Source organism: Patella vulgata, chromosome 1, assembly GCF_932274485.2.
Source record: "Patella vulgata chromosome 1, xgPatVulg1.2, whole genome shotgun sequence".
Taxonomy (NCBI): domain Eukaryota; kingdom Metazoa; phylum Mollusca; class Gastropoda; family Patellidae; genus Patella; species Patella vulgata.
The window spans coordinates 38,339,275-38,361,997 of record NC_065879.2 but is presented as its reverse complement, the minus strand read 5'-3'; the positions used below and the strand labels follow the sequence as shown (position 1 = coordinate 38,361,997).

The window sequence follows — 22,723 nt, the reverse complement described above, 5'->3', positions numbered from 1 at the left end:
ATGTTAAAACTGTTGCATATAAACAAGTGTAACAATTTAATTAATACTGTATTATTGAAAATAAATAGCTCAACAAGACCATCGTAATCAAGTGTAACCCAAATTTAGGAGGATCCCAGAAATCGTTGAACATCGATAAGCTTTGGTAACCAAGGGCGCCATTCGTTAAAACTATGTGCTGTTTATATTTTCTGCCGCGAAACGTCAACATTTAGCCGGTTTTACGCCCTACCCCCACCCCCTACCCCTACCCCCTACCCCTATCAATTAGTCTACCCTGTTTTGGACTACCTCTGCATATTCAAATATTAGAAGTCCCAATAGAACTTGTTTACATTGATGTAGTCTCGATTAATAAACCTGATTTTGACGATTTGTCAGGAAATGCACCTTGGTATCAGAAAATGCGTCTTGATATAAGTGACTGTCCAGTTAACACCATAATATCAACATAACACGTGCATTGTTCACGAGAGGATCTACTCCAGGGAATATAATTGTATTTGTTGTTTGGCAACACCTTTGAAACATTACTTCATATAAAATCAATGGATTTTCTGCGACCGCCTTACAGATGCCACAGAGGTCAACTTATTTCGTGGGCAATATTCTTCATAATTCTGTTTGCTCTCGAGGCACTGTTTTTGATCTCTCAACTATCAACCGAATCGTTGAAAAGTGAAGACGTTTCGAAGCATGAAGAATTAAGTACAGACAAAAGGTAATGATACACGATTATAGCTTTCTTTGTATTACTTTATTTAAAGATCTAAATCCCTGCCCAATTTTGATTTTCCCCACTCCCTTTTGTTTATTTTGATTGGGTTTATCTAAAGTGTGTCTAGTTATTTAAATGAGAATCCGATGAACATGACTACAATGTACTGTTGAATTAAGGAAAACGAAATTGTAATCCAATTTTAACCAAAGAGTAGCATGGGTGTTTATGTAATTAAAACATCGACAGGGTCTTTGGTAGTTGCAATAGTTGTACGCGTGATCATTCTTATTCACAGCTACAATTGATACACTATTCGAGGCTTTGAGCAAGTAAAATTAGGTTCAATTGCAAACTTTTTAACACATATCGTCACAGTTTGCATGGAAATAAGTAATTATGTTACAAATAGTGAAGAGTGGAACACTGAAATCTTAATCTTATCTTACCGAACAGTTTTTCTGTATTTTCGAGTGACATAAAATCATGCGATTCTGGTTCAGCGGCCATTTTAAAATGAACAGAAATTTCGCATAGCAGTTGGGTTTAATTAAATTATATAATTATGCGGCAAGGTTTCACCTTTATTTCAATAGGAATTGGTTTATTATCTGTTAAGCTATGTACAGTAGTAACAGTACAGTGTAATTGGAAATTAAGGGAGTTAAAGGCTAGTAACTTTTTTGTAGTCAAATGACTACAAAACTTGCTCAAAAGAGGGCTTAGGGCGGTCTACTACTGTGGCTGGAGCAAAACGAAAGACATTAGTAGTGGAACCAATTCTAGGTCTCTGGGAGTACTCACCCATAAACGTTTTGAAAATTCGATCCGGGGAGTAGGGTATTGGGTACGGTGTCATTGCAAAGTGTACTGGACGCGGACACCCCCAATACGGCATGGTACGCACTGTTATAAGTTATATACTCTTACACATATGCACATTTAAATCTATAGGTGCTTTCGATAAAATTAATATTAAAGATTCATTTTATTCATAGACCCTACGACAGAAGAAGCCACGCACTTCATACCCAGACCAGGACCCATCAGCTGGAGGACTTACTTAAGGGTATTCTTAGAAAACATCTGCGTCCCCCAGATTCCGCGTATAATTTCAATGTTAGTATAAGTGATGCTATTCCTTTAAGCAGACACATAGCAGATACAAGACCCAAAGGGTGTGACGCCCTTATCTACAAAGTTCCAATAGGGGTGTCGGTATCCGTTATTGTAATATTTTACAATGAAGCTTTCACAACACTGATGCGGACAGCCCACAGCGTTTTAGAACGTTCTCCGAAATCTATGTTAAAAGAATTGATTCTTGTGGACGATTTCAGCTCTAATAAAGATTTGGGACATGATTTGGACATGTACGTTAAGGCTTTAGATCCAAGGGTACATATATTGAGAAATCCTGAAAGACAGGGATTGGTTCGCTCAAGACTTTATGGAGCTAACATGGCTACTGGAGATGTTCTAGTATGGTTAGACGCTCATACCGAATGTAACGTCGGGTGGTTAGAACCCCTGGTTTACGAGCTATTCAAGAACAATGTCACTATTGTACAGCCGCATGTAGATGTTATTTCATCAGATACAATCCAGTTTTTTGCGTATCCAGGTGATGTATATCGAGGTGGATTTGGTTGGGATTTGAGGTAAGTATATACCACTGTATCCAATATTTTTTTTTTTTTCATTTGATGCATTTATCTTTTAGCCTGTTTGTTTAGAGTCTTGTTCTTCTTATCCAAAGAAAATAAAATGGGGTTTAATGTCCTTATACGCCATACTTAATTTGATGGAAACATCGGTGTATCTGCCTACTCTTCATCGAATTAAAACCAATATCCTAAAATGGTCACAAGATGTCGTGTACGCAAAAGGCATGCTTATTTATTCTAGAACACCCCGACACCACTGCGAATTTAAATTCAGTAAGGTAACAAATTCTGTTTTACTTTTGTATAAATACATACTAATGCCCAAAAGAAAGTATACACTGGGCATTTCGTTCTGCTTCAAACAAAAACGTTTTTCCATTGTATGTGGTATTTGGGTACAATGTCCATTTGTTTTGCCGTTTATTTGCTTAGAAATATTGAATTTGGACGCACGAGACATGTTCAGTGTAGTTTTATCACATTTTGTTGATTTAAACAAAACTTAGTCATATTTTTAGTGTGTATACTTTCTTTTGGACATTAGTATATTATGTGACATTTTCGACTGCCCATATAAATTCAGTCATAGGATGAATCATTAGGCGAATGCACACACAAAATGAGAAGTATTAGGCCACACTAATTCTATTTCTATTCTTCGAGAACACCTGTTAAAAATTTAAGAATCAAACTTACATGATTGCGCTGTTCAAAAGCTTTTAATTCCAAATTTTTAATTTTTGAAGTTTTAAAACTAAACATCTTTTATGTGATTCAAATGGCTATTTAATAAGATTTATCAAGACCCAGAAGAAGAGAAATGAAATTGGTGAGGACTTATCGTTTTCTAAAACGAATAAGTATAACTCTAATAATATTGTTTTCGTCTGAAATATATATTAGAGTTTCTATTACAGGTATGCATGGTACAAATTACCAAAATATTTAAGCCAAGTATTAACTTCTAAACTGGATCCATTCCCAACGCCAATTTTGGTTGGTTGTGCAATTGCTGCACGTAAGGACTATTTCGTTGCTACTGGTCAGTTCGATGATGGATTGAATATTTGGGGTGGTGAGCATTTTGATCTGTCCTTTCGGACTTGGCTGTGTGGTGGACGGATTCTAACTGTACCATGTTCTCGTGTTGGTCATATGTTTAAACAATTTGCCTACGACTTCAATGGGGATCGTTCTTCTATAATTAGAAAGAATTTAATGAGGGTAGCTGATATTTGGTTAGACGAATATAAATGGATATTCGAATCCGTATCTTTGACTTTCGGACAAGAACCCCGGGTGTCGGTTGAAGAGATGCACTCACGTGTTAAACGTAAACATCTTCGGAAGACACTGAACTGTAAACCTTTCCGTTGGTTTCTTCAGAATGTGATGCCAGAGATAAGAATTCCTTCAAAACTGGACGATTTCTTTGGAGAGATCACCAATCATAAAACTGCTCAATGTTGGGGGCCACTCTTGGACGGCTACATTGCCATTACCAATGAATGTTACATGCATCGAATTCTACCGGAAAACCATTTTAGTCTGGACAAGAAAAGCCAACTTGTTCACGAAGGCCAATGTGTTTATATGGACGAGTCTAATTTATTGCTTAGGAAAACGAAATGCATGTGCGTCCATGAGCTTAAAGGGCGGGGGTGGAAGTTCAATGTTATAGGTAAAGTCGGGGGTCAACTTATTTACAAAGACACACGTGGTATTTTCTGGTGTGCGAAACACGTGACTAATATTACACCACTGCACTTTGGGAAACAGATGGTGCAGATGGGAAGGTGTAATCATCAAGATCCTTACCAAATATGGACATTTACTTATAAATTGACTGAAATCAAACATAATAATTATATGTAATGTGTAAATTATATTTGCATTTGTATATTTGATACACTATATAAATGTATATAAAATGAATTGCAATAAGTTTTACGGATTTCAATTTTATAGATATTAGAGCGGTATATCCGTAATATTATGATAGTACTCTCCCGCCATGCCTTACAATACATAATTAATCCACGGCCCGTGTTGCTTGTACAAATGGTGTGTGGGGCGGGCGGGGTTATAGGTTCTTCCCCGGGGTTTACGAGAGAGTTGCTCAGTGTTTTCCAGCGTAGTTTCCTCTTGTCATTAGTGCATGACGGAGGGCATGACAAGGAACACCGCCAAGTCGTTCGGATAGGACGATCAACAGATAGCTGCATACTTTTCAAAGTGCAACCGGTATTTACTTTGAAATATCTCATTTGACAAAAACTCTTGTAATTAGCATGACCGATGTTTTGCATTAGAAAAACTAGATAAACCGATCCAAATCCAATTTTTACCCCAAATAAATAATAGAAATAAAACGTTTTTATGCATTTTTGTGTTTATTTAGGTGTACTTTATAATATCCAAAAAGTTTATAATGCCATGCTATGACGACCGGCACATCCACGAACTAAATTTTTTTTAAAGCTTTCCGCTTTATTAACTACTAGCAGAATACCCGGCTTTGCCCGGAGGCCAAATTCGATTGGGGCCGCCCGTAAAGCCCCCACAGCTCGTACGCCTATGCCCTTCAGAACAAAAAATCCCCTGGCTTCTGGCTTCAGAACGCCCCCTAGTGACCCAAGTACGTAGATTTATTTCAAATATGTCGGACAACTTTGATTCCTTTTTCAGCTAATAGGGTATGGTTCCAAAGTAATAAAACACCACTTCAGAACAAAAAATCCCCTGGGTTATTACTCAAGAACCTGTTTCAAGCTGAAATTCCGGTAGAAGACTGATTTGTTATTACTCAAGAACCTGTTTCAAGCTGAAATTCCGGTAGAAGACTGATTTGTTTCAAGTATGGCGGACAAAATTCTTCGTCGTGAGCATGGTGCCACAAGTGACCTATAAATAAAAGTGCCCTTCAGAAGAGAATATCACCTGGTTTCTGCACGCCCCCTAGTGACCCCGATATAGAGGGCTATTTCAAATACGACGGACAATTTTGGGTATGGTCCCAAAGTAATTTTAAAACATAGATCATTACTACGATAGATGCGTAACGAAGATTTCAAGAAACGGCGGTGACAATAGAAAAAGGAAAACACGAGTTATCCTTCTATATCGACACAGACCACCAAATATTTCTATGTAGGGCGAAAGTTATTTTTAGTCTTTCTCTCCCTTTCCCTTTTTCCCCCTTTTGCATGGCGATTTTTGTTGACTTTTTGGTGTAGAATCGAAGAAAAGGGTTTGAAAATACATTTTCTGCTAGGCTTGGTGAATATTCCTGATTTTGAGGCGGAAGGATACAAGAGTTGAGAGGTTGGTTAGGTTAGATTGAAATGTAGGGTCGAAAATTGCATGTTTACTTGTCTCTACTTCCAGCTTGTGTATCTCAAGTTTTTCATGGTGAACCTCATACATGCTTTTGCTCCATCTGTGGCAGAAAACGTTCTACCCAACGAAAATTTGGGAAAAAGTTAGAGCCGGTCTAAGATACGAGAATAAACATTAAGTCAATGGGGAAATATTTAGTGATCTGTGGCCATATAACTGACTGAAGTAACGAGCGATAACAGGTACAAGGGCGAATTACTGCTAACTGATAATTCCTTCGAAGACCAAAAGTTGTTATATGAAACTGTGAGAGGATATCTGACAATTTATAAAAAGAATTGACTGTCACTAGTTAAGAGAAAATGAAAAAAATAAAAAGAAAAATAGAAAAGGGCCGTGCATTACCATGTTTGTATTAAGTATAGAGTGAATAAAAACAAGGGAATATACGGGTTATTTCAATTTTCCTCGTTTTCTCTTATTTAGTGACATTTAATTAATTTTTTTTTTAATTATCAGATATCCTCTCTATAACAACTCTTGGTCTTCGAAGGAATTATCAGTGAGCAGAAATGTAACACTATTTTAGTGATAACAGAGTTCAGTTTAGGGTTTATTTACATCGGAACAGAATATAACACATCTACATACAAAACAATACAGAAACTTAAACTAATATACAGGAACTAGACTACGACAGGAACACACCAGGGAGGTACATAACTATATTAAATCTACCATTCCGCCCCTCTGCCGCAGCGGCTAAACTCGGGCGAGTCCATATGCCGGTCTCTCTGCTCGTCTCTGTTCGTCTCTCCTGCTCTTTTAGACGTCTCCAAACTCCTGCTTATATAAACTCCAACAATAGATAAGACTCATGCATGCAATTGTCTCTTTATCACTTCATGGTATGCTTACTGACCAGTGCGTATTCCTTTGAAGTCATGAAGAGCTTGTACACAGATCATATGTAGTTTGTAAGTGGGCATATAGGATTAGTTACATGTTTAATTAGATCATAGCCAGTTCGTGCCTTAACAGAAGTATATACAGAGTTGAAAAGTCAATATAATATATTATCAAAAAAATATCTTAGGTCAATAAGTTCTATGCACCTAAATGGTCGTTCAATTTGATGAAAGTTGTAAAGTACTTTGTCACAAAAAGTTGCCCGTGTACCCGTTATCGGTCGTTACAACAGTCAGTTATATAGAAGGATAACTCGTGTTTTCCTATCGTAGAAATGATCTGTGTTAAAATTATATTTGGAACTTTTTTAAACTAGTTGGGAGCCACGGTGGCTGGGTGGTTAAGACGCTGGCTCGCTAGCCTGGAGGTCGGGTGTTAGATCCCTGCATTGGCCGAGAAAGTTCATCTGGATTTTCCGACGTGGTTTCCCCTTGTTAGTGGTGCAGAACGGAGGGCCTGACAAGGACAGCTGTCTAGTCTTTCGGATGAGACGAAAAACCGAGGTCCTGTGTATACATTGGAATGCACGTAAAAGATCCCTTGGCAGTTGGAATTCGATATAAGAGTAGGCCCGGACAGCGGCGCTACGGCCTACTCTTATATCCAATTCCAACTGTCAATGATCTATGTTAAAATTATGTTTGGAACGTGTTTAACGAGTTCTATCACATATGTGAAAATGGCTGACACCAATATTGTCCTTTAACACTAAATGATATGAGTAGAACTCCAACTTTTTGCTGAAAACCAAACGATATGAATAGAATTTCAAGTATTTTCTAAAAACCAAACTCGTGTTTTACTTCTGCTTTCGTCACTTCCGTTTTTGGAAATCTTCGTTACGTATCTATCGTAGCAATAATCTCTCTGTTAAAATTATATTTGGGACGCGTTTAACCATATGTGATAATAACTGACACCAATATTGTCTTTTAAGCAAATACTTGAAATTCTATTGTAATGATTCGGTTTTTATCAAATATTTGAAACTTCTGTTCCTTTTGTTTGTTGGTCTTTCTGTTCTTCCATTAGACCTTCTATAGGAATGTACCTAGAGGAACCTGCAAAAATTCCTCATCTGCAGGAAGAACCCAGAGGCTTCTGTGTTCTGACGTGGTGTTTTTTGGGAACATACCCTATGAACTGAAACAGTAATCAAAGTTGTCCGTGAAGAAGTACAGAAACCAGGTGATATTCTCTTCTGAAGGGCACTTTTTATTTATAGGTCAACTGTGGCACCATTCACAAGAAAGGAGAATTTTGTCAGCCACAATTGAAACAAACCAGTCTTCTACTAGTTCTACCGGGATTTTATAATGTTTGGAACCCGTTCTGGACTAGGAATCCAGGGGATTATTGGTTCTGAAGTTGTGTTTTATTTACTTTGGGACCATACCAAAGGGGGTCTATAGGCTTCTGCCTGTTCTCCAATCCAGTGTCTGTAAATAAATATTGTCTAGAACAAAAAAAGAAAAACCCTATCAGCTGAAAAAGGAATCAAAGTTGTCCGTAATATTTGAAATAAACCTACGTACTCGGGTCACTAGGGGACGTTCTGAAGCCAGAAGCCAGGTAATTTTTTGTTCTGAAGGGCACTTTTAAGTTTGCCTTAGCAACGTAAACGATATGTAGTGAAGATTAAATTTGAATTAAATCGACTTTTTCTGCGATTTCGGGGACGTACAGCCCCTAAACACAGGGGATGTGCAACTTAAAAATTCCCATTCTGATCATCGGCCATCATGGTGTCTCCGTTAGGCATAGTGCCAATTTTGTCCGCGAGTTGAGGAACAACAGTCAGCTAGCTCCTCTACTATGTATACATTGGCATGCACGTAAAAGATCCCTTGGCAGTTGGAATTCGATATAAGAGTAGGCCATAGTGCCGCTACCCGGGCAAAATTTCCCTCACACTGTATGCGATTTCGGGGCTGTACAGCCCCTAAACGCAGGGGACGTGCAACTTAAGAATTCCCATTCTGATCATCGGCCATCATGGTGTCTCCGTTAGGCATAGTGCCAATTTTGTCCGCGAGTTGAGGAACAACAGTCAGCTAGCTCCCCTACTATGTATACATTGGCATGCACGTAAAAGATCCCTTGGCAGTTGGAATTCGATATAAGAGTAGGTCATAGTGCCGCTACCCGGGAAAAATTTCTCTCATGGCACACTGTATGGCGTATGTCCGTCTTCATTGGTCCAGTCGGAGCAGAAAAGTAGTACGTTAATCCCCATTTTATTTCATTCCACTGATTTAGATACATGTACATACATACATACATACATACATACATACATACATACATACATACATAATGGATAATATTAGAGACTTAGATGATTGTACAGTGTGCAGGGCTTGAAATAACTTAAGAGGTTTTTTTATGGAGATTTCTTTTTGATAAAAGATTAAATTGTTAGACTTCTTGAAAAATAAGTGTGTTTATCTCAGGACTAAATTTTGTTGACCCATACAACAGACAACTGGTTGTTTTACGATTATGTTGAAGGTTATGGGTTGTCTGATTACTTGCATCTGAATGTAAGGGGCATACGAGTAAATAGTGTTCGGTATCTTCGAATGTTTGACCACAGAGACAAGCAAGGCTATCATTGACTTGTCTGAGGAATTTATGGCCTTGTAAATTTGAGCAGCATAATCTTGGTTTACAGTGGATTATTTGTAATTTTCTTTTCCCTAGATAATAATATGGTGGCACGATGATATCTAATCTGTTAGCGAATTTGCAAAGATAGCAAGGGATGGAAGGTTTCTTATTTCAGGCGTACGGGCTCGATGACAGTTAGACGGGCAGAATCGGAAATGCCCCCAAACATTTCGGGTTACAGACTGCGGCGCCGGTCTTCTGCGATAATAAAGCCTAATTAAGATGGCTGACTTGAATTCCAATCAACCAATCAATCGTCGGGAGAAAATTTAACTGCTGCAAACACGTGTTCCTGCTATGTCAGTGGCTGACCTGACTTCCCAACAACAAATCAATCGACTTGGAGTATGGGGGTTTCGGCCTCCCGGAGAAGATTTTGAAAATTTAACTACGCAAATGCGTTTTTCTGCTTCTCCAGCCCGTGAGTTAAGCAACTCTAAAGTTCTCTAATGGTTTTGTAACCGAAATGCATGTTTATAACCCAAAGATCTTGATACCTTTCGATAATTGCGCACATCGGATCGTACCTTCCTGAATTATGGCCCCTGATTGTACGTAAAATCGCGATTGTCGTGCAGGACGGATGCCACCTTTCATGATTCCTCTTTGACAGGGGGGCAGGACGGAGGGCCTGGTATGGGATAACGTATAGTTGTTCGGATGGGACGAAAACTGACGTTCTATGTACATGTTGGCGTGCATGTAAAAGATCCCCAGACAGTTGGAATTCAATAGAAGAGTAGGCCGTAGCGCCGCTATCCGGTAAAGTTTCCCTCATAGCACACTGTATAGCGTATGCCCGTCTTCATTATTCCAGACGGAGCAGAACATTTGGGCGTTAAGCCCCATTTCATTTCATTTTCCTACTTTTCTGCACCAATCGGACTATTGAAGATAGTCATACGCTATGGAGAGTGCTATAATGGAAATTTTCAATGGGCAGTGGCATTTCTTTATCAAATTTCAACTGTGAAAGGTTAGTTTATGTGCACGCCAATGTGTACGCGGGAGTTTGTGTTTTTGTCCCATCTACACAACTAGGCATTGTTCATTGCCAGGCCCTTCGTCCTGCACTATCGACAGGGAGTAACCAGGACCGGTGTACATAATCATACTGTATATTGAGGAGAGCATGGCCGACAACCGCCATTACAACATTTTAACCCGACAATACGACATTTTTGGGCAACATTACGACATTTTTAATGTCGTGGTGTCCGGAGAAAATGTATTTTTGGGTTGTCGTGATGTCGGGTTGTCGCTCTTTGAAGAGCGACATCAAGACATGATACCAATCAGCTACCATAGCGTTGATGTTGTATTGCCATAATAGTGCAGAAGGTTACTACTACCGAGATGGTCAAGGATTTTTTTTCTGATCATTTATCATATTCGTATTGCTTAATCATGTTTTCCACGATTGTCATATGATAAAGTTTGATGCGTTAAATTCATTTGTAAAATTTTACATTGTGATGACATTCCATTGTAAATTTCAGCAAATATGTATACTGCCACGATAAGCAAGGCACGATTTATTTTTAATAATTCATTCACATAATACATATTTGATGTTAGCAGTGGGTTGGCAATAGTATTGATTGCAACATATTCTTGTCTTCGTTCGTATATAAATTTACAAATTTTATACAATATGATGATGATTGCTAACCGAAGCGCGCCATTAATGATTTACAATTAATTTCTCGCCTTACCTATTGCGTTTAATTGTAAATTTGGGACTGACTCCTTTTTCATCGTCGATACCCCCCCCCCCCCCCCAACGACAAGCAAACTCGCACCTTAGGTTCAATGTTCGTGGTCGTCCACAATCAAGCACACTGTTGGGTGGGATTTATTCAAATAAAGTTGATCGAGTCATGGTGGTTTCTACAATGCCAACAAATCTTTACTTGTCTGCTCTCTAAGATCATTGTCATTCTAACAAACCTGTTTCCAGAACAAAACGATTAAGTAATTACATTGTTAATCTCAAGACAAGAGGTTTATGTTGTAACTTTCGGTGAGTTTGAATACAGGGTCACGATCTGGAGATTGACCTTACTTTCAGTCAGTCGGTCGTAGTATACTTACCAATCGTTTCGACATATGGTTAGACCTTTAACAAAATAGTAGACTCAAATTTATAACAAATTTCAGAAGTAGTGAGTATTACGACCGGTTGATTTTCGGCAAGTGTGTAAAGGAGGGTCAATGAAAGTGAGTTTCCTTTTTACACGAGCCAGTGGTACAAATTAGGCTTCATTGCCTACACAAACCTTGTGCGCAATATGGTACAAACAAGACTACTATCAGTATCACTATTAATGTATATGCAGTACAAGGCAGATTAAATTGGTACATTTATTTCAAATATAACAACAACATAAACACATTTTCAAAATATTTAAATATAAAGTACTACCTTTAATTGTGATGTTTCAAATATCAATTCAGTACGAATAATAACGCTTGATACGTCAGATTATATAAATATTTTCAAGAAACACTAATGGGATTAACCTAAACAAAATTAAACAAAGACCCTACGTTAACCTCAAAATGATCTAAGTAGGAATACGTCCACCCAATTTCTAATGAGCGACGCAAAATTCATCCGTCGTCTTAAGATACCTGTTGACCACCACCAATTTCTTCTTTTCAATTCAACACCTCCGTCACAAAACTTTTGTAGGCAATGTTTGAGGGAACTTCAACCTTTATTTGTTGAATTGTTTTCAACAGCGTTCACTTCTGCCATGGATGGGGGACGTGTGTTTGGGAGGTTTTTGGTCTCGTCTTTAATTTCGGCTCTTGATTTATTATTCCCAGATCTTTCATTGGTCTTGGTGTTAGTATACACACTTTTCACCTGCTTGAAGATTCTTTTGTTGCATGCAAATACCAAAAACAGTATAAAGCCCTGGGCACCAACAAAAACGGTAAATAAATAAACAAAAGCTTCATATCCCGTAGCCTCATAAAGGAAAGCAAAAATCCAAGTGAGTCCAGTGATAACTGATAGTTTCAGACAAGCGAACATACCGATCTGATTTTCTTGATTTGACTGAATCTTTTTGGCTCGTCGAAGTTTGATGAACGTGTAAGAGAATAAGCCAATATTAAGTAATATCAATAATCCTACGGGTAGTGCAAATGCGAATCTTCTACATGTAGATGTGGTGATGTAACAGGATGATCCTCCATAACCCAGGTTACCAAACTGTAAATGGGAAGTTAGAATCACTACCATAACAATCAGCATAGGACATCCCCATGTATAGAGAATTGAGTAAAACATCATCTTACCTGTGGATATAAGCCGTGACTCCATTGGGTAAGTCAAATTGTAGAAAAGTATACTAGTGCATACGTTCATCCAGAAAGTGGCCGACAACCAAAAGAAATGAGTCAGGACTCCAAGTGTTTCACAAACCCATTTTATCTCTATCTGTTCAGCTCCAAATTCAAACAAAGCCTGGGCTATGAAGAGTGTTACAGTCAGCGCCATGATGCCTGTTCCAGTTGATGTACAGTGTTTCTTTAGAAGACAGAACACAAGAAATGTGACGAAAAGAAAGAACAATGAACAACTTGTGCAGATACCAGACAATAGACCCAATGTTGATATGCTAGATTTTGGGTAACTAACAAATTTAGTTGTTCCTGCATCGGGACATGGCTTTGCTTCTGCACCAATAGCTTGTTGAGTGTAATCATCAACGCACACCAAATAACCACCATCCATTGTTATTTGGAATTCAAAGTCGTTAAGTAATCTGTTATTCGCTCTTATCAGTAAAGTTTTGTTGGCAATATAAAAGATAACTTCGGTTTCATGGAGAGCTATAGATGGACACGTATAAATTTTATGAAAAGTTACTGTTTCTGACATTGTGAACAAAATATTCTCATTTTGCATGCGATGAAACATGTTGACGGAATTGTATTTCTTACAAGGAATAGTTAGATCACTGTTGAGAATATAAGTAAATTGTGGACGTAAACGTTTGCCTTTAAATGAAAAGGTTAAGTGCATATCTATGTTCATTTGACCCCATCTTGGTAATTCTGACAAAATTCTGTTTTCAAATTCTCTGATGTTCACTGCTTTTTTGAAGATAACCGGAAACTCCACTCCATAGATTATGGTCATACTCTCCCTACACGGACTAATATATTGTACAATTGTAATCATAAATGTCAAACTACCCACCAATTCAGCTATGTTACTTTGTATTATATCTTTAAAATTCAAGGTGTCGTCTGAGCTAATGACGGTTGAGTTGAATCGTACCTCCACCTCTAAAACTATCAAATAGCTAATTAAATTGGTGACTTCAAATACAGATACACATTCTCCACCCTTGAGCTTCTTGCCATTAACACAACTGGTGTTCCTGCAAGTACACTAAAGAAAAACAGTCAAAATTAGAAATGTAAACCGTTTAGTGAGAGAATGTGTTACATATTCTGCATTTATAAAATTTTTATCGGAATTCAAAGTATTATCTGGATAATGAAATTGGGATGTTAAAAATGCCGAAAGACTGACTGATGTATTGAGTAACCATAAAAATCACCCTAAATAGTTATTAAAGCTCACTCTTTATAAGGAACATGTCACCATTATATGTACATACTATGTTTTTATGCACTCAATATTCGAGTTCTAATTTGGGGCTTAAAGGCTCAATACCACTCTTGTTGAAACTGAATAATATGTCCCAATCTTTATTCAAGTCAACAAATTGTACTATTTTACAATATTCCAATTAATTGATGATACAAATTTCATGTTAACACACCTAATTTAAAAAATTGGAAAAATTCAACTAAATGATTTGAAAAGCCTAACGTAAACCTTTTCAAATGTGACTTGGATTTAAAAATATTTTCGAACCCTCTGAACAAGGAAAATAGGATGTAATGGATAATTTACACAACAGGTAAGACACATAAACATCTAATACTTAGAATAAGGCTATTATTTATCTTCTGGAGCTGTCAAGCCAGCAAGAGTGTTATTATCCCTTTAAGTTATGTGTGCATCGGCCGATTTTATAAAGTCAAGGTTGGGCCTTGTAGCTACAGGGTTTAATGGGTACCGTGTGCGAGACAGACTATGAGTATTTACTTATCTGGAATAATAAACATGACCATTATTACTTACCAAATACGGGTCTTCTAGCTCTGAACAGGTCAACTCATTCAAAGCCGCCTCATTCGCCATCGGGGTTCCATCAGAAAGATCTAATAAAGACGACAGAGCAACCGAGAAAGGCGTAGGGTCCTTGGGTATGTAATCCGCCTTTATGTATTCCCATGTGCGGTATGTGTTACATATGTAGCAAAATATATTCTTATAATCACGAACTGGGTTGTACGGCAGATCTTCGCATGCTTTATTCACCAAGTCGTCGAATCGTAGCCACTGACCAGTTTCGTTACATGTGGTAAAGGACACATAGTCATGGGTTGTTGAACATTGGTGAACTATAGAATTCTCGGGTGGTATATATTTGACAGTACACTCACTTTTCCCCATGATATCCCGAAATATTTGTTCCTTTGATGACGTGTCCGTAAATATCGGCAATCCTGATGCACAAACCACGTTGGCTTTCCACGTATCCCAATTTTGAACACCGTTGCACTGGGCACAGTATTTATTTTTGTAAACTAAACCTGTTGTAAGGTCCGAGACCAGTTGTGTAAATCGCCAGTTGTCGGTGCTGTTTTGGTTGCAAAGTTTCTGGAGATTTGTGTCCGAGTAGGCCCCGGGACATTCACCCACTTTCTTGATGGAAATGCCTTTACCCGGAAATACTGTTGAACCACATTTTGTGCGCACGGCCATCGCTGGTATTCGTTTCAAATCTGGGCAGCAGTCACCATAGTAATGACATGATTCATCACAAAAACATGGTTCACAGAAAATGTTATATTTCGAGTTCAATCTTTTTTTACAGCTTTGCCGACAAACCAACTCATAAATGTAGATTGTCTGAGATTCAAAGTCTGTATATGAAGCGTTCGCTTCTTCAAAAGCAAATCTGTATGATGGTTGATCATCTTTAGGTTTGTAGTTGCTGACATCATTTGGCACACTAGACGCATCTGTAACCGGCAACGTCAAACTACTTAAAATTACAATACCTATCACGCTAAACAAACGCTTGTGGCATCCACTGCGTCCCATGGCCGTTCGCGTTTCAATGGGGTAGAATGATAAAAATTGACCATATATATATGTGCTCTAAATAATGACATTTCTACGGAAGACCGGTAGGGACATTCCAACTTCAAAGTTCCGACTTCTAACTTCTAAGTTCCAAGTTCCAACTTCCATGTTCCATGTTTCATTCTCCATTTTATCATTAGCGCAGTGCGTGTAAGATTGTGTTAATAGCTTAAAGGGACAATAACACTCTTGCTGGCTTGAAAGCTCCAGAAAATAAATAATATCTCTGTCTATGTACTAGATGTTTAAGTGTCCTACCTGTTGTGTAAATTATCCATTACATCCTATTTTACTTGTCCAGAGGGTTCGAAAATATTTTTAAATCGAAGTTTCATTTGAAAAGGTTTACGTTAGACATTTCAAACCATTATGTTGAATTTTTCAAAATTTTTAAATAAGGTGTGTTAAGATGAAATTAGTATCATCAATTAATTGAAATATTCTAAAATAGTACAATTTGTTGACCAGAATAAAGATTGGGACATATTATTCAGTTACAATAAGAGTGGTATTGAGCCTTTAAATAAAGCAAGTTTTTATCAATATTTATAGTTTATAAATACACCTAGTACAGGTGTCTAATACTAATTGACTTATTTTTTTTAAGGCGGATAGGTGGCCGAATGGTTAGCTCGTGCGCGCTGTATCATAAGGTCTGTCATTGAGTCAACTGGCGTGGTTTCGATTCCCCGGTCGTATGTGACAAGGAGTTTGCTAGCCTGTCCAACACCCGGGTTTTCTCCGGGTCGTCCGGGTTCCTCCCACAGCGAAAGACCCCTACGCGCAAGCGAATAATTGAAAATAATTGATCCATATGTCCCGAAATGACCTGGTTTGTGTCGAGTGTGCTGTAAATCATTATCCGTTATTACAACTTGCAAGTAAATGTAATTAACACACATCGGAAATAGCAGCAATCAAATGAAATGGGGTTTAACGTCATACGGTACTGTTCTTTCTCGAGGTTTATGAGGGCAATTTTGCCTGGACAGCGACGCTACGACCAATTTATCGAATTCCATCAGGATTAAGGGATCTTTTACGTGCGCACCACGTAATGTCGCGTAAAAATGTCGTATTGTCAGGTTAAAATGTCGTGATGTCGGGTTGTCGGGTTATCGGCCATAATCCTCTCAATACTATGATTATGTACACTGAAAGTTCCCCGGGATTTTGCAGCGTGGTTTGTTCATGTCGATAGTGCAGGACAAGGGGCCTGGCAAAGAAAAGTGTCTAGTATTATGGATGATGTAAAAAAAACTAGCTCCTGTGTACACATTGGCGTGCACTTAAAAGAATCCTTCGTAGTTGAAATTCGACAAAGAAATGCCATGGCCCATTGATAATTTCCGTCATATCACACTGCATGACGTATGCCTATCTTCAATAGTCCGATTGGTTCGGAAAAGTAGGAAAATGAAATGAAATAAAATAGCGTTTAACGTTCAACAGGAGCAACAATGGCTAATTGAGTAAGATCCAGACTCGCTAGCCGGTGTGGTTTCCCCTTGTCAGAGGTGCAGGGATTGCGCGGGGGGCATCTGTCAAAATCTAGATATTGCTGTAAACAGTGAAGTGAAAACCTCTCTTGGTTTAGTTCTTGATTATTAATCTCACATGAAGATGGAAATTATTCTTTTCTTAAATATTAACACTTGAAAAAAAAACTGATACAATAATCTGGTGAATAGAATAAGCACAAAAAAACACACAAAAAAAATGCTACATTATGGAATGTGTGGTATTTTCCTCTACGGAAGGCTTCAGATCTTACATATGTATTTTAATCAATCTTTCATTTATTGGTCGAGTGGTTTATTTTAACTGCAAGATAAATCTTTAAGTTTGGGAGCTTTATCATTGGATATCTGTAGCCTCAGCGTGAATACAATAATTCTTGGGCCATATACATAATTGTTCCTGGTACATGTATATTATTAGTGTACATGACAGTCATTTATTCTACTTAAAATCTCAAGTCACATATTTTTGTATTTAATGGAAATTTTGCCATTAAAATAACAGCGCATATTTTCATCGGCTCAAAGCCTCTGTCTTCGCCAAATAGTTGTTTAATCTCATTCATTTTAATTTTTCAATCACGTGTTATTCTGGCTGTCTGGCCGTATTGCTATCACGTGATACTATGAACTTGGAAGTCCGAACTTGGAACTTCGAACATGGAACATGGAAGCTGGAATTTCCCTGTCGGTCTTTCGTAGATACCTGTACTAAGTGTATTTATAAACTATAAATATTGATAAAAACTTGCTTTATTTAAGCTATTAACAAAATCTTACACGCACTGAGCTACTGATAAAATGGAGAATGAAACATGGAACATGGAAGTTGGAACTTGGAACTTAGAAGTTAGAAGTCGGAACTTTGAAGTTGGAATATCCCTACTCGTCTTTCGTACATTTCACCTCTTTCATATCCTTACTTTGATTAATTCTATGGATGTCGACATTACTATTACAGTCAAAGGATTAGCAGATTACCAATACATGACTGTATAATATATTATGGAGATGCACATAGTTTAATGGGCAGTTCATAAATATATACTACATTCGATAAAAATGAAAGAAGGTAGATAGATGCATTGATAAATGGATGGAGGTAAGTGGATTTTAATTTCATTCAACATTATTTGGTCATCTGAGACTATAATACGGTATTTCTTTATTTCATTAATTGACTTGCATCGGGATTCCTTACCAAGGACTTATATCTTGACATTTAAGGACATATACATATGATTGTAGGGATACACGAATCCAGACCAGTTTATCTTCCCAGAGCGAAGCCAGGTGTGAAAAGGGACAATAAAGATAACCCTAATTGAAGCAACACATCATGTCTAACTAAATTATAAATCAAATAGGTTTGACCCTTTAAAAAAGTTTTACTATTTAGCTTATTCTAGCCGAATTTCCAATGGACTAAATTCCACAACTAATCCTTGGATAATTATTAAATGGAATTTAAATATGATAATCGATGTATGCCATTACAATAATGGAATTGAAATAGAATGAATCTGTGACATTAAATGGAATTTAAATATGATTAGAAAGGCATTAAAATCTTTTGTTGTATTTAAATATAATTATAAAATAATGATATATACACCGTGAAGCTTTCTAACAATTATGCTTCTAAAAGCTTTTACTCAACTGTGGATCATTATCAAATAAACTGTTAGTCATTTTGAAAATAGAATTGGGAGTTATTTTATTTCAGGTCCTGGTTACTTTTATAAAATTTGATTAGAAAAGACCAAAGGTTTGTACATTTTTTAGCGGTACTATCTAAACATTTTTGATACATATAATAGTGAATTTAACGCTAAAATTATCGCGGGAATTGACCTTTTAATTTGTACACAGGCGATCTGAAGGCGACAGACTGAAGAAATAATTATCAAATTAGCTGTTGTCTTTTATACTACGATTATTGAACCGTAATAACGATGACATCTAGTCGTATTAATAATCTTGAATGAATTCACGAAGCATGTCTGTATTTCTTCGATTTGTTATAGAAAATTTTGAAACATTCGCATATCTTATGATATGTTGGTCTCACACCACCATTAATTGCCGTCATTTAGTTAGTTTTAGAGATATGATTGCTTGTGAAGATACGAACACTAGATTGTAAGAAAATGTGATATAAGATATTTTTTACTTTAAAAATTAAAAAAAGTAAAATAGTAAATCATAAGGCACGTTGCCCTTTGAATTATGATTATAGATAGAATCTACCTAATTCGAACTAATACACCAGTATCATATCATTTAACCATTTAAAAAGCTTTACTTACCTGTCGGTAATTATTAAATGGAATTGATATATAAACCTTATATGTATAAAATTACAAAAAGTATATAACATATCACTATATATTGATGTTCCTTCTTGGTTAATAATATAAGTGTGGTGCTTTATTCCGAGGATTGTAAGTAATTTGGGATTATCTGTGTATATATTTCTCTGAAAATTACGCGATTGATATGTAGCAGGGGCAAAAACACTATGAGACTAGTAAAGCCTTATAGGGCCCTAATCCTATAGGAATAGGAATGTTTAGACGTCAAGTGTCAACAACAACTGTACTGTATCTAAGTGTTCTGGTAATATCCCAGGTAGGATCAGGATTTGGAATTAAATTCCTATTCAATTGGACGTGTGAAAGGTCGCAAAATGTAAAATATGCAGGAAGTTTCTGAACCCTTCAATGATTACAATTTTTGTCCGATTCCGATAAAGTTACAATAGATGTTGAGGATCACAAGATCCTGGATGAGTCCGATATTGGCGCGCATCATACTACAACGTATTGAGTTATGACCCCCTGCATTGTACGCAAAACTTATAACAAAGTTTATGGACGAATTGGGAGCACTAGATCATGGAACATATGGATTCCCATCGTTTTTTGGCGATACGTCCGTCAGGACGAACTCAATCTAGAGTTCCCCCCTTCCCACCCCAAACACTCCTTGAACTTTGTAGGGGCTACATTTTTTAACACATTTTTGGGGGGTTTATAAGAGGACGAATCCTATCTATATTCAGCATCCGTGAACTTCCGTTCCGGATTTATGTTATCTTTTCCGAAAAACTAGTGCACTCGATATAGGCTTTTGTTTTAAACAGTTTTTTTTTTCAATTTCGGTGTGAAGCATTAGTGTCATGAGAGGGCGGGCCCTATTGATAATCAGCGATCCCGGACCTTAATTTCGTTCCCCCTTAGCCAAAAACATTGTGAACTATATAAATTGTTTTTAAAGAACGTAACAGAAGCTGCATTCTTAAAAAGATTTATTTCAAAGCATTTGGGTCATTCAACGTTCCGAAATCTCCCGGACTAAAGTTACCCCCCTTTTCCGAAAACCTTGTGAATACGATAGAGGCAAAAGTTTTAATGGGGTTTCATAGAGGACGACCTCTATCTGCGCCCATCTCTTGCAAAATATGGACGTATCTTGCATGGCAACTAATTGTTTTTGGTTTTTCTTCCGTATGTTAAGAATATAGCAAACGATTCAATAAAAAAGTAAACTTATTGTGATCTGTCATGGAACAACCCCATTACGAAAATAACAGTGGGTTTCTAGATTGTGATGCCGGTTGCGAAGGGCCCCAATAACATTTCGCGATTCAAGACCCGAAACATGAAGGTCGGCCATTGTATGTCTCACGTGGTGTTCATAAATTGTGTTAACCCACCTTGTACATTATTCTGCTGGCCAATGGCGGACGTAGGATATTTGGTAAAGGGCCCCTGAGGGATGGGAGTCTCCCCATAAGAAGTGGGACTTGATCGCTACCTGGATCATCCACCGCTGCTAATGACCTTTGATTCTGTTTTACCTGGTATATTCTGATTTGGAAATTCACATCCTAACCTTAGCTAAGAGTTATTGGCGGTGGCGGGTTTTGTGCAGTCTTTCTATATTTCTTGATATTTGAGGGGGTTTCCATAGCAACTGTATAATAATGTTGTTGTATTTTTATATTTAAGAACCTATGTTATTGATTTTGATGGTTCAAACCATCGCCCCCGCATGAGCAGGGTATGCTTTTATTTTTAAGCACGCATGATGTAATCATTTCATCGTCTTCATTTTTATTAGCCAGTCAGTAAAAACAAGGTGGGACGTTAAACTCCATTTCATTTGTAACCATTTCTGGATTAGGTGTTCCACACAGTCAACACAATTTTAAGTGTTCTGGACTACTGGTATAGAGAAATGAAATGCCATGTGGCTTAACGTCACAGGTTTCTGCGCAAACCGGGGTAATAAAGACGACCATACGTTATACAGCGTGCTATGGGGGATATTTTATCCGGACAGGAATTGGACCGTTCTATTTGGTCAATGAAAGATTTTACAATTTACAAGCGCCTGTGATACCAACACGGCTCAATCGGTGACGTCAACTATATCGGAAGTATGGTGCAACCAAGGTATATTAATGAAAGTCTACAATCACTTCTGATTTAAATATGATAGCAGGCAGATTGATTTGTACATTTATTTCTTTATGAGAACAACGAAGACAAATACAATATATGTTTACAATGTTCATGTAGAAAATCATCACCACTAATACAGAGATATTGACCATTCAATTATAAAATCAGTACATTATAACACGAATAACGCTACCATTATTACGAACAATTAATACCAAATATCCATTCTTAGTGATAGTGACTTCACTGGATATAAAGGATTACAAGAAACACTAAACGAAGGTTAATACCTCAAAAAATGAAACACAAAAACGTATGTTAACCACAAAATGATATAATCTTAAGGATTCCTAATTAGGACCACACCCGACCGCTTTACCATGGGCGTTGCAAACTCGTCTGTCAGGTGACAGCCTTCCCGAAAAACCTTTCTAGTGACTTTGGGGGCACTTGAAAATTTCAGTTTTCAATTGTGTTGTTTTGCCAAGGATTAGAGTACGGTAGTTGCAGGGGTCTTTACCATGGAGTGTTTTGTAGTTTCCTCTTTACTTTCGGCTGTTGAAGACGACTCTACAGCCCGTAAGTTGTTATTTCCAGATCTGTCATTGGTCTTGGTGTTTGTAAAAATCATTTTCAATTGCTTGAAGACTCTTTTGTTGCATGCAAATACCAAAAACAGTATAAATCCCTGGGCACCAACAAATACAGTAAATAAATAAACAAAAGCTTCGTAGCCCGTAGCCTCGTAAAGGAAAGCAAAAATCCACGTAAGTCCAGTGATAACTGATAGTTTCAGGCAAGCGAACATACTGATCTGGTTTTCTTGGTTCGACTGGAGTTTTGTGCCCCGTCGAAGTTTGATGAACGTGTAAGAGAATAAGCCAATATTCAGCAATACCAATAACCCAACGGGCAAAGCGAAGGCGAATCTTCTACATGTAGATGTGGTGATGTAACAGGATGATCCTCCATAACCCAGATTCCCAAACTGCAGATGGGAAGTTAGAATCACTACCATAACAATCAGCATAGGACATCCCCATGTATAGAGAATTGAGTAAAGCATCATCTTACCTGTTGATGTAAATCGTGATTCAATCGGATAAGACAAATTGTAGAAAAGGATA

At 37.4% G+C, this 22,723-nt stretch overlaps 2 protein-coding genes across 2 annotated transcripts; one reads left to right on the top strand and one right to left on the bottom strand.

Moving 5' to 3' along the window:
* The first annotated feature begins 450 nt into the window (after nucleotides 1-450).
* On the top strand, nucleotides 451-4,728 carry LOC126808385 (polypeptide N-acetylgalactosaminyltransferase 1). The gene is made up of 3 exons (XM_050533060.2): nucleotides 451-721; nucleotides 1,717-2,379; nucleotides 3,303-4,728. Exons 1-3 carry the CDS (start codon nucleotides 549-551, stop codon nucleotides 4,258-4,260), a joined length of 1,794 nt encoding a protein of 597 aa, XP_050389017.1. The 5' UTR covers nucleotides 451-548; the 3' UTR covers nucleotides 4,261-4,728.
* A 7,066-nt stretch (nucleotides 4,729-11,794) lies between these two features.
* On the bottom strand, nucleotides 11,795-14,923 carry LOC126808383 (uncharacterized). Its single transcript, XM_050533057.2, has 2 exons — nucleotides 14,537-14,923; nucleotides 11,795-13,774 (listed from the first exon to the last, which is right to left on the bottom strand). Exons 1-2 carry the CDS (start codon nucleotides 14,909-14,911, stop codon nucleotides 12,077-12,079), a joined length of 2,073 nt encoding a protein of 690 aa, XP_050389014.2. The 5' UTR covers nucleotides 14,912-14,923; the 3' UTR covers nucleotides 11,795-12,076.
* Between the last annotated feature and the right edge of the window lie 7,800 nt (nucleotides 14,924-22,723).